Genomic DNA, 15,666 nt, shown 5'->3' on the forward strand with positions numbered 1-15,666 from the left:
TTTTTTTTTTTTCTTCGTCTTTTAAGTAAGTTTTTTAAATATTTATTTTTGAGAGAAAGCACGAGCAGGGGAGGGGCAGAGAAAGGGGGCAGCAGAGGAACTGAAGTGGGCTCTGCGCTGACATCAAAGAGCTTGATGTGGGGTTTGAACTCAGGGATCACGAGATCATGACCTGAGCTGAAGTTGGGTCTTTAACCAACTGAACCACCCAGGCGCCCCTGTAGCATGTTTTATAGCATCCCTGGCCTCTGTGCACTAGATGCCCCTCACTCCATTTGTGACAACCAAAAATGTTGCCAGACGTCGACAAACGTTCTTCGGTGCATAACCTTACCCCTTGCTTTCCTTAATCCCCCTACTGCTGATAATAGAGGTTGCTATGTAACCGTTAGAAAATGCAAATTTGAAAACAGAGCTTTGAATTAGAGCTGAATTTAATTCTGTTTTCATTTTGTTTTGTAGGATTTAAAAAATGTGAATAGGCACTGCTGTACATTATGTAACTCTTAAAAAATAAAAGCTCTAGGGGCACCTGGCTGGCTCAGTGGGAAGAGCACATGACTCCTGATCTCGGGGTTGCTAAGTTTGAACCCCACATTAGGTATAGAAGTCACTTAAAGTCTTAAAGAAAAATAAAGACTGTATCTAAATTAGCTTCCTGATACCACCATTTGAGCTGTCACATGGAAAGTCGTAGTTGTGTTTTCAGGGGTTTTGTTGCAAATGTTGTGAATTTACATGTAGGGCAGTGACTGGCTGCACGTTGAGAATCTTTGAAAAGAGGCAAACATGCAGTGAATGCCTAGTGTCCGTCCCAGGCAGTTTAATCAGAATCTTTGGAGGTAGGGGTCCTGTGACCTGAGGGATTTAAATATGCAACTGAATTACAGTTTTCTTTATTTATTTTTTGCATTTCCAAGAATCTTTTTTTAAAGCTAGCAGGAAAGGAAACTTATAAAACTCCTCAATTTGAGAAAATGAAAATAAACCATTTCTGTGTAATTTCTTTCAGTTTGCTATTCTAGGTATTTACGGGTTTATGAACCAAAACATGTAATTTCCAAAATACATTTAAAAAATGGGGGGTCACAATTGCACTGCCCTGCTTCTTGGCCTCCCCCATCCCCCAACGTGGGATTACAGTATCCAATGCCATCCCCCCTCCCCTCCATGTTGTAAGTCACAAGGGAACTCCCCAGAGCACCTCTGGGGTAAAGTGAGGTGAGAGAGTGAGTGATCCTGGGGTAAGGGCACCCACCGGAAGTCAGAAGGCCTTGGTTTGACTTCTGTCTTCACCAAATAATAGGTCTGTTACTTGGCAAGTGGAGGATCTTCCTGAGACTCCATTCTTAATGGAATCCCCTCTTGGCCTTCATTAGATGGTGTAGGGCTGTTTCCACGTGAGATCATATATGTCCGTGTATCTTGCTAAGTTCCGAAAATGTGGCAATATTATCACTGCTCTTATGTCACTGGGAGGGGAGAAATATTCTGGATGACATGGCCAGAAAATTTTCTGTCTTAGAAGCTCTGAAAAAGGCTAGGAGCCTCCTAGTAAATAAATCCAGTCTGATGTTTCTTAGATTATTATCTGGGGGTAGAGAAGTGACTTAAAACATACCATTTGTTATCTTTTTAATGGACTATATGTAGATTATCAGTTAATGAGATCTAGTCTGTATGCTGGTTATAATTCATATGTTCACAGATAGGTTCATCATTGTGATACCATTGCCTCTTCATTTGTTTGCTTTATACTTTTATAAATTTCTAGCACATACATATTGTTCATATTGTTGCCTTAAACTCATATCCAGTCTTCACTATAAAAGGCAGACAAGCCATCTGTGCCTATTTATGTAATTGTTGTTTTATGTATTAAAAAATCATCATATAGGAGTTTATCACATTTTATAGAGGCATCAAGTTTTATTGTGCTTTACTTAATTGCACTTTGCAGATACTGCATTTTTTTACAAATCGAAGGTTGGTTGTAGCCCTGCATCGAGCAAGTCTGTTGGTGCCATTTTTCCACAGCATTTGCTCACTTGCTGTCTCTGTTATGTTTTGGTAATTCTCACAATATTTCAAACATTTTCATTATTATGTTTGTTATGGTGATCTGTGGTCAGTGATTATGACTCACTGAGAGCTCAGATGATAGTTAGCATTTTTTAGCCATAAAGTATGATTTAATTAAGGTATGTACATCATTTTTTAAAGACATAATGCCATTGCTCACATAACAGACCACAGTGTAGTGCAAACATAACTTTTACAGGCATTGGGAAACCAAAAATTCATTTGGCTTGCTATATTGCAGTATTTTCTTGAGTTGTGGTGGTCTGAAACCAGACCCACAATATCTTTGAGGTATGCCTGTAATATATTTTTACTTTTTGATTTGAAGAGGAAATATTTTGAAGTTGCTTCTTTCTTTTTCTTTCTCAGAGCCACCAACCCGTCTTTTAAAGAAGTATTGTCACGAATTGAGTCCCATGAAGACTGTAGGAACTTACCCATGATCTCCTTCCTCATCCTCCCCATGCAGAGGGTAACTCGCCTGCCCCTGCTGATGGATGTAAGACATGACCTGGTGGCTCTCTCCTCTGTGGGGAGCTGTGCTGCTATAAATCTGATTAAGAAGATTATTGTGCTTTCACTGAAATCAATGTAGTCTATATCCCTCTTATAAAATCCTCCAAGTAAAGTGAGAAGGTGCCCTTCAGTTGGAAAGTCTCACTTGTGTCTAATATCGTTGGAAATCATCTTCAATTTAGGCTTGTGTAGTCACTCTGAGGAATTCAGATTACATCACTCACTCATTTTTTGAAATGGGAAAATATATTGGCTTATTGAAGACAAGAGGCTTGGATTCCATTTCCAGCTGAGCCACTTGGCATGTGACCTTGGGCAAGTCACTTAACATTTTATTTGGGCCTCAGTTTCCTCAGCTTGATCACTAAGATCCCTTCCTTGTAGTGTTTCAAGGTGCTGAGGCACTTCGGCTTTACATGGGAATGAGACACACTCTTTGGCACTAGAAGGCACGAACTTGCCCCCATTTTGTAATGCACAAAGGAAAGTGACGAAAGTCAGCATCCTTCTTATTTTAGGGAACATTCATGAAGAAAACAAGGATTTGATTTTGAATGGTGGCAGGATGTGGCTGGGAGAAGGGAGTTGAGGTTGCCTGGTATGGGGCAGAGCAGAGAGGACAGCGAGGTGCCCGGCGTGGGGGGAGGACCCCCGCACACTGGCTGAGCTGGAACCACAGCAGCAGCAGCGATGACAGGAGAACCAGGTGGCCCTATTCAGGTCCCAACCAGCTAATGGACCAAATAGTGTCTTTGTGATCCAATTGAAGTATTTTGCTATAGTTTTACTTTAAAATTGGATCATAACATTCACGTCAGTTTTAACATACTTGATTTTTTGACAGGTCAAAACATAGGATACAAATACTGCCAAAAGTTATGCTTAAGGTTACAAAATTCCATATTCCATATTCCGTTACAAATTTGAAGAGATATTCTAAAAGCACTGGCATTTTGCAATGAGTAAAAGTGTGTGATTATAATCACTTTGTTGGCTGTGCTGCTTGGTTCGGGGAGGTTTTTGGTAGTTGTTCCAGAATTTTCTGACACCTTGCTGCTCTCCAGCTTCACCTCAGTTGACTACCTTCATAGCCTTCCCTTGTGATTTAGGAACTTCTCTCCTTGTAAATATCGGGAGACTTGCAGAATTTGAAAATGTAGCTCTCTAATTTTTTCTTTTTTTGAGAACAATATTTCAGTATTTACCATGTCTCAGGATAGAATGCAGCCAGGTTATCAAAACCAAATTTCAGCTTAAAAAAAGGTTTATTTTTAGATGCCATCCACACTTGTTCCTGGACTTACCCGCTCTGCACCTTTTTCACGTTGCTGTTGGCTGCCGCTTCTCAGCCTCACAACACAAGCCAGCCTATTTTCCAAGCACTGGCCCTAATGCTCCTCACTAAAGCCTTACTCAGTGCCCTCCCGAGCAGATGTATCTTCTTCCCCACGAACACCCACAGCACTTCCAGAGAAGGGACTCTGACGTGTAAACTTGGCATCATAGAAGTCCTGTGGCTTTTGGAGTAAGACAGATCTGGGCACAGATTCTGGTCCCTTCAGCTTACAATGTGATCCCAGGCAAACTGCCTAACTTCATCTGAAGCATAAGCATAATATGTACCTGCAGGGTTGACATGAAAACAAATGAAGAAGTAAATGTTAAGCTTGACAATAATAGACACTCTGTGTTTCTTATTTTTTTTTTTTTAATGCTTATTTTTTGAGAGAGAGAGAGAAAGAGAGTGGGGGGGAGGGGCAGAGAGAGAGAGAGAGAGAGAGAGAGAGAGAATCTGAAGCAGGCTCCAGGCTCCGAGCTATCAGTACAGTGTCTGACACAGGGCTCGAACTAATGAGCTGTGAGATCATGACCTGAGCCAAAGTCGGATGCTCAACTGACTGAGCCACTCAGGTGCCCAACATTCCGTGTTTCTTGACTAAATTAATATATATAGTATATAGGCTTGTCCTGAGTTGTGTAAAAATTGTGAACTTTGCAAAGATACATTCAAGGAGCAGCTGTTGTACTTTCTTCCATAAGATTTTCTCAGAAGTAAAAAGTCATTTAAAAAGAGTTTATTTCATATGATTTCTCACACTTTCTTTTTTTTTTTATTAAATTTTTTTTTTAACGTTTATTTATTTTTGAGACCGAGAGAGACAAAGCATGAACAGGGGAGGGGCAGAGAGAGAGGGAGAAACAGAATCTGAAACAGGCTGCAGGCTCTGAGTGGTCAGCACAGAGCCCGACGTGGGGCTCGAACTCACGGACCATGAGGTCATGACCTGAGCTGAAGTTGGACGCTTAACCGACCAAGCCACCCAGGCGCCCCTCTCACACTTCCATAAACATTTGAAACTTTGATCCATCTAAGTGAAATATTTCAAATTTTGCTGTTGTTTAAAAGGAGAAATGGGTGCTTTGTAAATGCAACATTTCTTGCAGTGTTACAAATTTTCAGGGTTCTTTTTCTTCTGAAAATGTCTTTTAGCCATATTTCTTTAGATTTTGTATATGCCATGATCTCTCGACCTTCTATATTTTCTCTGTTTAATTGAGAGAAAATTGACAGAATAGATTAGGACTCAGAATCTAACATACTATGTTGAAGGTAAATGCCATGATTGTCCAGTGGGCTCAAAACTTTTTGGGTCAGAGGCCCTTTTGAGATTATGAGTAAAGCTATAGTCATTCTCCCTAGAAAATTCAGTAGTCACAAAATTTTACATAAAATTAGACACTTTAGGACTCAGGATGCCTGCTTTCAGGGCAGTGTTTGGTTACTGCTTCTGTACATTAGCGGGTCATGAAATTGATTTTTGAATCACAAGTAGTGTTTATTAAAAAAATGAAATAGCATGTGCGGTACATGATGTACACAGATCATAATGTCATTAAATTTTATTTCAAATAAAACCTTATTTCATCTTTGTGTATACCTGTACTGGTTGCTAATGTAAATGTATTTCTTACAGGGGGTCATAGTCAAAAAAAATTGAGAACCATTAACATAAACCCCCTGGCTCACTCTTTGCTTTTCACATAGTACGTATAACAATCCTGACACCTGACTTTGGATTTGTAAGCCTAGTGCTTACCCACATTCAAGGTACCAGTGGTTTGCCAGTTTCCAACTTACCTTCCACTTCTGTTTGGTGCTCTTGCCCTAATAGTTTCCTACATGTCAGAATCTGGCCACCTGGGCAGAATCTAAATGTACTTAAAGCATTGTCCCTTCCATTTTAGTTCATTAGGAGTGTTAGTTAAACTTGTTAATTGAGATGAACATTTTTAACAATTTAAATGGTTCCATTGGCTTTGCATGGATATGATCTCAAAAACTATGTAATTCGGTGTACCTTGAAATGACCCTCTTTAAAGTCAATCTCAGCATCACAAAAATTACGTGTCAATATATCAACAGAAAATCCAGCAGCTTGTTTTTCTTGATCTTTTTATTCAATTGTATTATCTACAAACATACTTACCTAAATGATGATGTTGGTAATAACTAAAGTGATTTTGTCTTTCACTGAGGGCCTACCGTATGCTAGGCACTCATAGAGAAAACTTTACATGTATTTTCATTTAATCCTGGCAACAGCTTTGTGACGAGGTTGGCATTATTCCCATTTTACAGGTAAGGAAACTGAGGCTTACAGAGACTAGGTAGGTGACTTGCCCAAAGTCAAATAGCTAGTAAGGGACAGAACTTGGATTTGAAACCAGGTTCATCTACCTCTGAAGTCTATTTTCATATTAAATAATTCCCTGGATTTACTTGGATCCTGTGCATCTAACGAGTATTTCCTAGTTTTGTAATTGGATTGTAATATCATCTTCATACGTGTCCATAATGTTGTGTTCAGCATTATTGAGTTTGCTGTGAGTAAAACGATGTGGCTGGACCTTGATTTTGTTTTTCTTTTACTTCATTGCAGACTATCTGTCAGAAGACACCTAAGGACTCTCCGAAGTATGAAGTCTGCAAAAGAGCCTTAAAGGAAGTGAGCAAGGTAACTGTGGAACAGCTAGTTCATCGCACAGTAAACCATTCAACACCTTGGAAGAGTATGTGTCTGGCTTTGGTGCCAAATACTGGTAGATTCTCAAAGCCATTTGCACGGAGTTCCTTAGGTAGCTAAAAGACGAAGTGAAGTTAGTATTTTGACTATTTCAGACAGTCTTGCTGTAAGGGCCAATAGATACCTCATTTTCTTTCGGTATCCGAATAGTTGTTTATTCATTCTCTCATTAAACAGCTATTTCCTGAGTATCAACTATGGTGCCAGGCATGAAGCCAGCCCCTGAAAATATGGTGATGGGTACATAAGACAGTTGTGGTTAATGCCATTGTGGACTGTGCTATGTAAAGGGGAAGGAGGACATTAAATAAGAATTATAATAAAGGATGGTGAGTGGCATGGTAGGGAAGAACATAGTGATGTTCAAGCTGAAATCTAAAGCAAGCTTAGCTTGCTGGGAGCCAGGGCTTGGAGGGAAAGAGAATGTCTCAGGTGTGTGTAGAGACCCAACAGCGAGAAAGTATTTGGAGGATTTGGAAGAGCTGGAATGTTCTTTATGTGGCTATAGAGTCCAATCTAGGAAAGAATACCAAGAAGCCATGTTAGGACGTGTGGACCTTCTCTTCAGAGGATACAGAAGCTATAAATTCATGTGTTGTGAAGGTGACAATGGGGATGGGACCAGTTGTGAGGCTTTTGTAGTTGAGTAGGCTAGAGGTGACAGTGGCCTTTATGGATATGACCGTAAGATGCAGAGAAGCAATATATAATAGAATGTTGAGGAAGTAGCACAGAGATTGATTGGGTGAGTGTATTTGGGATCAGAAGTCAAGGAGTATGGTCTCTGGCTTGAGCAGCTACATGGATGTTCCTATTTACCTTTACAATAGAAACATAGGGAGAAGCTGCTGACTTCCATTTTGGATAGGTTATAACAGAGGTTCTTACAGAATATCCAAGTTGGCTTGAATAGTGGAGACCTGGATTTGGGAGGCGTGGGCATAGCATGGGTTCTGAAGTTGGGAGGGTGGATGACATTTCCTAGGAAGAATGTGTACAGTAAGAAGAATAGTGAGTCTGAGGCACAACCATGAGGAACTTCACCATTCGTCACAGAGGCCACTTAAAAACCAAACCGTACCAAAGAAGGAGGAAAATCGTAATGGCCTGGCAAACGGCAGATGATTTGGTGGAAGGAGGGTCAGCGCTGTCGAGTGCCCCTAGAGGATACAGTGCGTAATGAGTGAGGCATTCGTGGGTTTATCATCAGGTGGGTTGTGTCCTCACAGTGGCAGGTGGGGAGGCCGGATTGCAGTGTGTTAGGAATGGGTGGGAGGCATGGATTTGCAGCTGGCTGGCAAGCGTAGCAGGCTGTTGCAACACGGTGGCTGCCAGTGAGCTGTAGCTGAAAGAAAAGTGTGGGAAGTCTCTGTTTGTTTACAGATTAAAAAATCTGTGGGTACCTTTTAAATGCTAATAGGAATGTCTAGCTGAGAGAAAGCTGTAGAAGATGTAGGAGTCAGTGAGGATACTGTATGAGCTAGGCAGAGGGGGCAGAGATCATGATAGCATCAGAAGCTTCCTGAACCCTTGGAGCTACCTCATCACCTTAGAGTCTGGTACACTTTTGCACCACTTTACTGTGAGGTACACTTGACGGTTTCTTTTAATCAGGTTTAAGTTGACTGCCTTTTACATATCCTCATCCTTGAGGATGTACCTACAAAATTATGGGCTTTGTGAGCTAATTTATTTTTCTAACATCCATTTTTTTCTTTGTCTTTATCTTTCTCCTTCTCTTTCTCCCTCTCTTTCTCCTTCTCTTTCTTCCTCTCTTTCTCCCTCCCCGCCTCCCTCCCCTCCCCCTCCCCGCTTCCCTCTTTCTTTCTCCGCCTCCCCCTTCCCCTCCCTGCCTCCCCCTTTCTTTCTCCGCCTCCCTCTTTCTTTCTCCCTCTCCTTCTTTCTTTCTCCCTCTCCTTCTTTCTTTCTCCCTCTCCTTCTCCCTCCCCCTTCGCCCCCTGTTTATTTTTGAGAGACAGAGACAGAGCATGAGCAGGGGAGGGGCAGAGAGAGAGGGAGACAGAATGGGAAGCAGGCTTCAGGCTCGGAGCTGTCAACACAGAGCCCGATGGAGGGCTCAAACTCACGAACCCTGAGATCATGACCTGAGCTGAAGTTGGACGCTCAACCGACTGAGCCACCAACATCCATTTTTTTATTTAAAAGTAAGATTATCTGTGCCTTAGTCCATTCAGGCTGCAGTAACAAAATACCACAGACTGGGTGGCTTTTAAACAACAGGCATTTGTTATTTATAACAGTTCTGGAGGTTTGAAGAGTCCAAGATCAAGGTGCCAGCATGGTTGGGTGAGGGTCCTCTCTGGTGGCAGATTTCTCCTTGTAGCCTTACATGGTCAAAGGGACTATGGGGGCAGTAGGGCTTCTTTTTTAAGAACACTAATACCATTCATGAAGGCTCTACCCTCATGACTTTTTTTTTTTTTTAATATTTTTAATTTAATTTTGAGAGAGAGAGAGAGCAAGCAAGAGAGGGACAGAGAGAGAGAGAGGGAAACAGAGGATCCAAAGCAGGCTTTGAGCTGCCATTGCAGAGTCTAATGCTGGGCTTGAACTCACGAACCATGAGATTGTGACCTGAGTCGGAGTTGGACACTGAACCGACTGAGCCACCCAGGTGCCCCCTCTACCCTCATGACATTTAAAGCACCTCCCAGAGGCCCCACTGCCCCATACCATCAACTTTGGGGGTCAGGGGTTCACCATATGAGCTTGGAGGGGTATAGAAATTTAAACCAGAGCAATCTGCCAACCACTTAAATTCATCTCTTGCCCTATCATTGGTCTGCACAACCCACTTTGGGAAACACCGAGTGAAGAAACTTAGCCTGACATGGGTTACCTAAGGTCCTCCTGCCCATGGGCCTCTCCTCTGGATCACATATCCCGTGCTGCCTCCTTGGAGGCAGTAGGGGAGACGGTCTTTAGAGGTGGAGCTACTAGAGAAGTTCTAACCTTGGATTTGAAGGACATTTTGTCAGATTTTATTTGGTTGTTACTGAGACGTTAAAAAAGAATTCACACAAAAGAAGTAAGAGGAAGGTAGTAGTAGTTGTTGAATTAGGAATGATATTTAGTGTCTCCAAGAATTTCACATCCCAGTCACAGTAAGCCACAACATTCCTTCAGGCATCTCTTGTTCACTGGATTTGACACTGGTAGTTGTAGCAAAGGCTGGCAAAAATGTAAGGGATCAGTGAATTGCCTTAATCTGATACTATTAGCATACAAAAGGCACTCTGTGAAGAAATGCTGTCTTCGTGACTTGTTTTCTCTGCATTTCTTTTTCTCTCTTGAGCACAGGTTATGAACATCAGCATTGTTTCCCTAGTCTCCTAGTATTGTGTGGTAACTAAAACCACTAATATGGTCAGCTCAGCAATTAATCTTCTTTTGCATTTGTGTAGGTTACTGATGAGGAGTTACAGATTCTGGGAAAACAGTATCAGTATTTTCAACAAAAAGATTGTACATATAGAGCATTTATTGTTCAAAATTAAAATGCAGGGTGCCTGGGTGGCTTAGTTGGTTAAGCATCTGACTTCAGCTCAGGTCATGATCTCACGGTTTGTGAATTAGACGCCCATGTCGATCTCTGTGCTGACAGCTCGGAGCCTGGAGCCTGCTTTGGATTCTGTTTACCTCTCTCTCTGCCATTCCTCTGCTCTCTCTCTCTCTCTCTCTCTCTCTCTCAAACATTAACAAATTTCTTAAAATTTAAAATGCAGAATTTCACTTGTTTGCTTTATCTAAAAAAGAAAGAAATTGGGAGTTCCCAGTATTTATTTTAGAGAGTGAAATTTGGTATATCAAGGTCCAAGTTTTTAGAGCCAGACTCTGTGGAAGGCCCCTGGACAAGTGTCTCTGGATAGTTACTCGTTCTTAGAAAACATGAGTAATATCTTCTCTGGTAATTAAACTGCTAATGTAATGAAGTTTTTTTGCTTTTTTGTTTTTTGTTTTTTTGGGTTTTTTTGTTTTTTGTTTTTTGTATAGTGTGAATAATGTCATTGAGATTCCTCATACGTGTTGCTGGAATGAGACTTACAGCTTACCGAATTTGGGGCCTTGGAAAATCTTATTGGCCTAGTTGAACAACTCAAAAGCAAGAAAGATGTTTCTCCTAAATAACAATTTGTTTACTTCTGACTTTCTGTTCACATGCTGGGGTGGAGCTAGGGGGAGGGCAATTTCCAGGGAATCTGAAGTTCAGATGGTACACAATGATGTCTGGTGTTGAAAGAGTGGTGGTCGAGAGAGAGTTTCTTAGGCCCGTGAAGTCTTTGCTGCCGTTCTCTTCCATTTACTCTCCCATGGAAAAGATTAACTGCTTTCACTCTTACCTCCCACAAATGTTACCTCTGTTTGGAAATACTATTAAATTATAAGCTCTTCTCCTAGTGGCAAAATAGCCAAGTCTCTTCACTCTTCTCTGTAACTACTGCTTCAGCCATTTGCAGCAAGGTAGATGTATCTACCTGTTGACAGGGAAAGATCCCTAAGCTATATTGTTACGTGAGGAACATTAAGTTGCAGAACAGTACAAATGGTGTGATAACATCTAAATAATACAATGTGTTGACGCACATATGTATGTTACTGGTATGTAGAAACAGTTCCAGAATCATACACAGCAAGCTTTGTGTGGAAGGGAGGGATTCATAAGTTTTCTGTTATGCCTTTTAGGTACTGCTCTGTAAGAATGCGTTTCAGGTTTACAGAGGTATATTTTTTAAATAAACTAGGATATTTAGAAAATTTAAGAGACCTAAAAATATATCAGTACTTTTGTCAAAGGTGATGACTGTTGTCATTCTATTATACATCCTCCCAGTTGGATGTTTGTTCTAATACCGGTGCATGGTATAAACGTACACTGAAAAATGCATTTGTGTGGTACCTGTTTGACTTACTGTTCTACAAAGTACTGCCTAGAACGTTGTCTTGCATCAGTGATTGTGCTCATCTGATTATTTCTAAAGATAAATTTCTAGAACTGGGTTTACTGGAAAAAATGTAGGTATTTTTTAAAGGCCCCCAAGGGCCTTCATAAAAGGTTGTCCCCATGTTCATGGCCACCATGATATGTAAATGTTGGCCTTACTGCACACTTCTCAGCATCAGATATTCTTTTAATCTTTGTAAGTTTGAACGACTTTAAATATTTTATTTTAAATTTTTATTTCCTTATTAGAGTGTTTGAGCTTTTTTTAAAAAAAATAAATTTGTCCTAAAGAAATTAGTGAGTTAAATTTAATAAAGCTTTAACAGCTGCTAAAGGAAGTCATGGCTTTAATATGCTGAGCTTGATTTTAATCAAAAGCACCAGAGCACACATACCTGAATTAGTGCTCGTCCTTTTGAAATAGCCGTTAAAATGGGCTCTACTGATGAGACTGTTGGTTAAGATAGTTTGGGAACCTTTTTGTTTTTAATATGCCTTCGAAAACGTTGTTTTCTGACATGGTGGCTGACTCTTATCCTTTGCTGAGGGAGTCGATATTTGAAAGTTTAAGAAATAAGATGATAACCCAAACTTAATAATGCCATTTTCCCCTATTTTATTTTATTTTATTTTATTTTTTATAAAGTAGACTTTATAATTTTTTTTAATGTTTATTTTTTGAGAAAGAGAGTGTGAGCAGGGAAGGGGCAGAGAGAGAGAGGGAGACACAGAATCCAAAGCAGGCTCCAGGCTCCGAGCTGTCAGCACAGAGCCCGTAGTGGGGCTTGAACCCAAGAACTGTGAGATCATGACCTGAGCTGAAGTCGTACATACTCTCAACTGACAGAGCCACCCAGGCGCCCCACCCCTCTCATTTTAAAACAGGATTGCTATAAAGAAGCTGTTCCCTCCTCCCACCCACCTTATTTTTAAGTGATTTATAAACTGTCTCTGAAGGCAGCTTGTTCAGGCAGAAACATTTGCTGAATGTTCCTTGTGTTTTTAGGTGCTGGGTTGTGGGCACTGGGTTTACAAATAATGGAGATTTCACAATCTCTGCTTTTCATTCTTTTTGGAGAGGAAATGCCCCAGATAAGTCTTGAAAGACAGGTAGGGGGGTATAAATCTAGTAGATAAGGAGTTGGTTGGACAGAGCGGGTTGAAGGGTATTCAGGCAGAGGGAAAGGGAAGCACATGCAAAAGTGCAAGGGCAGGATGGAACGTGGGGCTTGGTCCAGAAATTTTGCAGGGCTGAGGCCCAAGATAGGAGTGGGAACAGGCTTGCAGTCAATAAGCAGTTGCCAGATCATGGTTTTACTAAGACCTAATTCTGAAAACCAAGGGGAGCTTTCTAAGGCTTTTAGGCCAAGGCATTTCATGATCAGATTTGAACTTAAAAAGATTGACAGCATTATCTGGAGGATGTGTAAGAGTAGGGTAGCAGCAAGGGATGGCAGAGAATTGGTAGGGAAGAGGGAGTTTGAGCCTGAGTTCCGGGTACAATACAAAGGGAGGGTCATGGACCGTGGAACAGCAGCATTAAGGAGGCTTTATGACTGCTTGGATATGGAGCACAAAGAAGAGGGCCGTGTCTGAGAGCTGTGAGGGCTAGGTTTTTCAGCTGCAGGGAGTGAGCATTGGAGGTGATGTTCAGGTTTTGTTATTCTCATTCTGAGTTTGAGATGCCTGTGAGTCATCCAAGAAGAGATGTCTTCTAGGTGGAGGTAGAGCCTAGGGGACAGACCGAGTCTGGGAACGTAGATTTGGGAACTGTGAACATACTCCACGAGAGAAATTATAATAATGTCTGGAGCCATGGCTGCCTAGTTAGATTTCACTCTGACATGTCTTAATCCTTTCAGGATAGTGCAGTTTCAGATTCCTAGCCGTGATCAGGTATAGCCATCATTCCCTGCATCAGTGAACTCTTTAGGTTCAGACTTAAAGATAAGCTGTAACTGAAGATTGGGGTACCCTCCAAATCTAGAAATGCATTAGGCAATCATAAATTGTTTAAGCGTCCATCAGTAGGGGGTTGAATAAATACGTTGTGAAAAGCATATGATCACAGCATAAATTGCATCATATCACGTTCCTGCTGAAAGCCTGCTGGTAAGACTTTCTCTTTGCACTTGGAATACAGTCCAGATGCCTTAAGACCTTGTGTGCTTTGACCCTGGCCTCTAGTTCCATCTTGTGCCATCTTCATGTGTCAGTATCTTATACTTTCTTGGGCACACCAGCACTTTGCCATCGTATACCCTTTGCTCATGGTGTTCACTCTGCCTAGACCAATGCTATGATGAGGTCTGGAAGGGTCTCAAGCACGGGAGTTTCTGTCTTCATGGAGTCTTCATACCCTCCCAGTATGTAGATGTGTTCTTGTTCACCAACCTGGAGCTCTCTGAACTTCATAGTCAATCACCAGCCCTCTCCCCTCCCCAGAAGTCTGGTGGGGGAGGGTGTGGTAGGGCTGAAAGTTACAACCCTCTCTGTAATCACTTGGTTGGCTCTGCTGGCAGCTGGCCCCTATCCTTAGGGCCTTTCTGAAAGCTACTTCATTAACATAAACTCAGATGCGGTTGAAAGGGGCTTCTTATGAATAAGAAGACACCCATTTCACCATCATCGCTCTGGAGCTTTTGGGAACTGGGAACAAAAGTAAATATTATAACTAAAAATGCCCCTATGGCTCTTGTAAATAGAAATTATAAGGACTGTAGGGACTGTGTGCTGGGAACTATGAACCAAGACCAAATAAATTTTATTATAAGTCACAGGCCCTTATCAGAGGACTTTGAATGCATTCAGTTTGTAGATAATTCAGTAGTTCTAATTACACTGAAGTTCCTATCCTTGAAGAAATCACTGACCAGTAGTTTCCACCGAAGGTTTCTCTCTTTTAGCATCCTGTGCTCTGGTCCTATGCTTTACAGGTAACAGTCTGCTTAAACTTTGCCTTTGAAGTTGGTAGTCTGCCCCAGCCATTTGGACTGCGCATCTTCCCTGGGGCTGCGTGAGGTTTCCCTGGTTTCCCTGGCAAAGGAGAGGAGAGGAGGGGCAGAGGAAAGGAGCTGAAGGGTCCGAGATCAGACTGTGGGAGAGCCCTCAGAGGGCTCCTCCCAGACTTTTCAGGAGTTTTTTTTCCCCCTCTGTCCTCACATCTTAATCCACCACCTCTAACGGGGTACAATATCTTAACTGTGTAAAACTGTGAGTTCTTTAACTGTCAGAAATGAGTCTCTGGAGGTTCCAAAGTGCAAATTATTTCCTGTGAGAGATCTGCATTTGAAATTAAGGTTTCTCTCCTTGACCTCTTAACCCTCCTTATTATTCTGTGTTCCCAGTTGGTTCGACTGTGCAATGAAGGAGCTCGGAAGATGGAAAGGACTGAAATGATGTACACCATTAATTCCCAGTTGGAATTTAAAATTAAGGTATTCTCGTATTTCTTCATAAACAGATTTATTGCTGCTCTTGCCTATGTCTTATGTAAATAGAGAGAGGTAGTTGAGGGCAACAGAGTAGATAGGAATTTGCTTTTCAAAGAAGGGCCATAAATTGATTGGAGAGGGACTGGACTGACCGAGGGAGATAGATGCAGACGGACCAGGCAGCTCTCTTGCTTATGGTCACCAGATAAAGTTGCCTTTCTCCAGGCCACAGGTTACATGTTATCTAACTAGCACATTCCCTCCCACTTCCCTCCCCCCAGGAAGATGCCAAATTTAGGGAAAAAGGTAGTTAAGAAAAATAGAATTTTGGAATGGAAAGGTGATTTCTTTAGTATTCTCAAAGTGTCCTGCAAAACAGTGGTATCCCGTGAATTGGATCACGTGTTCTCCTAAATCAGATAAGGGCACTCCTCTTCCAGTTTGCCAAACAAAGGTTGTTAGTGGAAAGTTCTTTTCAAATTTGTTTTTCTTCCATAGTTCTTTTTTGAATATGCGCTCCCTATTACTGCTTGTCTGACACCACTTAGGAGTGGATGACAGGATGAGTGAAAAAGAAAATGACCAT

The 15,666-nt window shown here is 41.5% G+C and overlaps 1 protein-coding gene across 3 annotated transcripts in view; it reads left to right on the forward strand.

Annotated features, from left to right (window-relative positions):
• ARHGEF26 (Rho guanine nucleotide exchange factor 26) overlaps window positions 1-15,666 on the forward strand; it is a 128,727-nt gene that overhangs the window by 71,548 nt on the left and 41,513 nt on the right. For all 3 annotated transcript variants that reach the window (XM_025913370.2, XM_086674559.1, XM_086674558.1), the window contains 3 exons: window positions 2,452-2,581; window positions 6,540-6,614; window positions 14,994-15,083. In XM_025913370.2, the coding sequence (XP_025769155.2) occupies window positions 2,452-2,581; window positions 6,540-6,614; window positions 14,994-15,083 (295 nt within the window). The remainder of the gene's footprint in view (window positions 1-2,451; window positions 2,582-6,539; window positions 6,615-14,993; window positions 15,084-15,666) is intronic.

The sequence above is a fragment of the Puma concolor genome, chromosome C2 (genome assembly GCF_028749965.1).
Source record: "Puma concolor isolate L17-30 chromosome C2, mPumCon1.1.hap2, whole genome shotgun sequence".
NCBI lineage: Eukaryota > Metazoa > Chordata > Mammalia > Carnivora > Felidae > Puma > Puma concolor.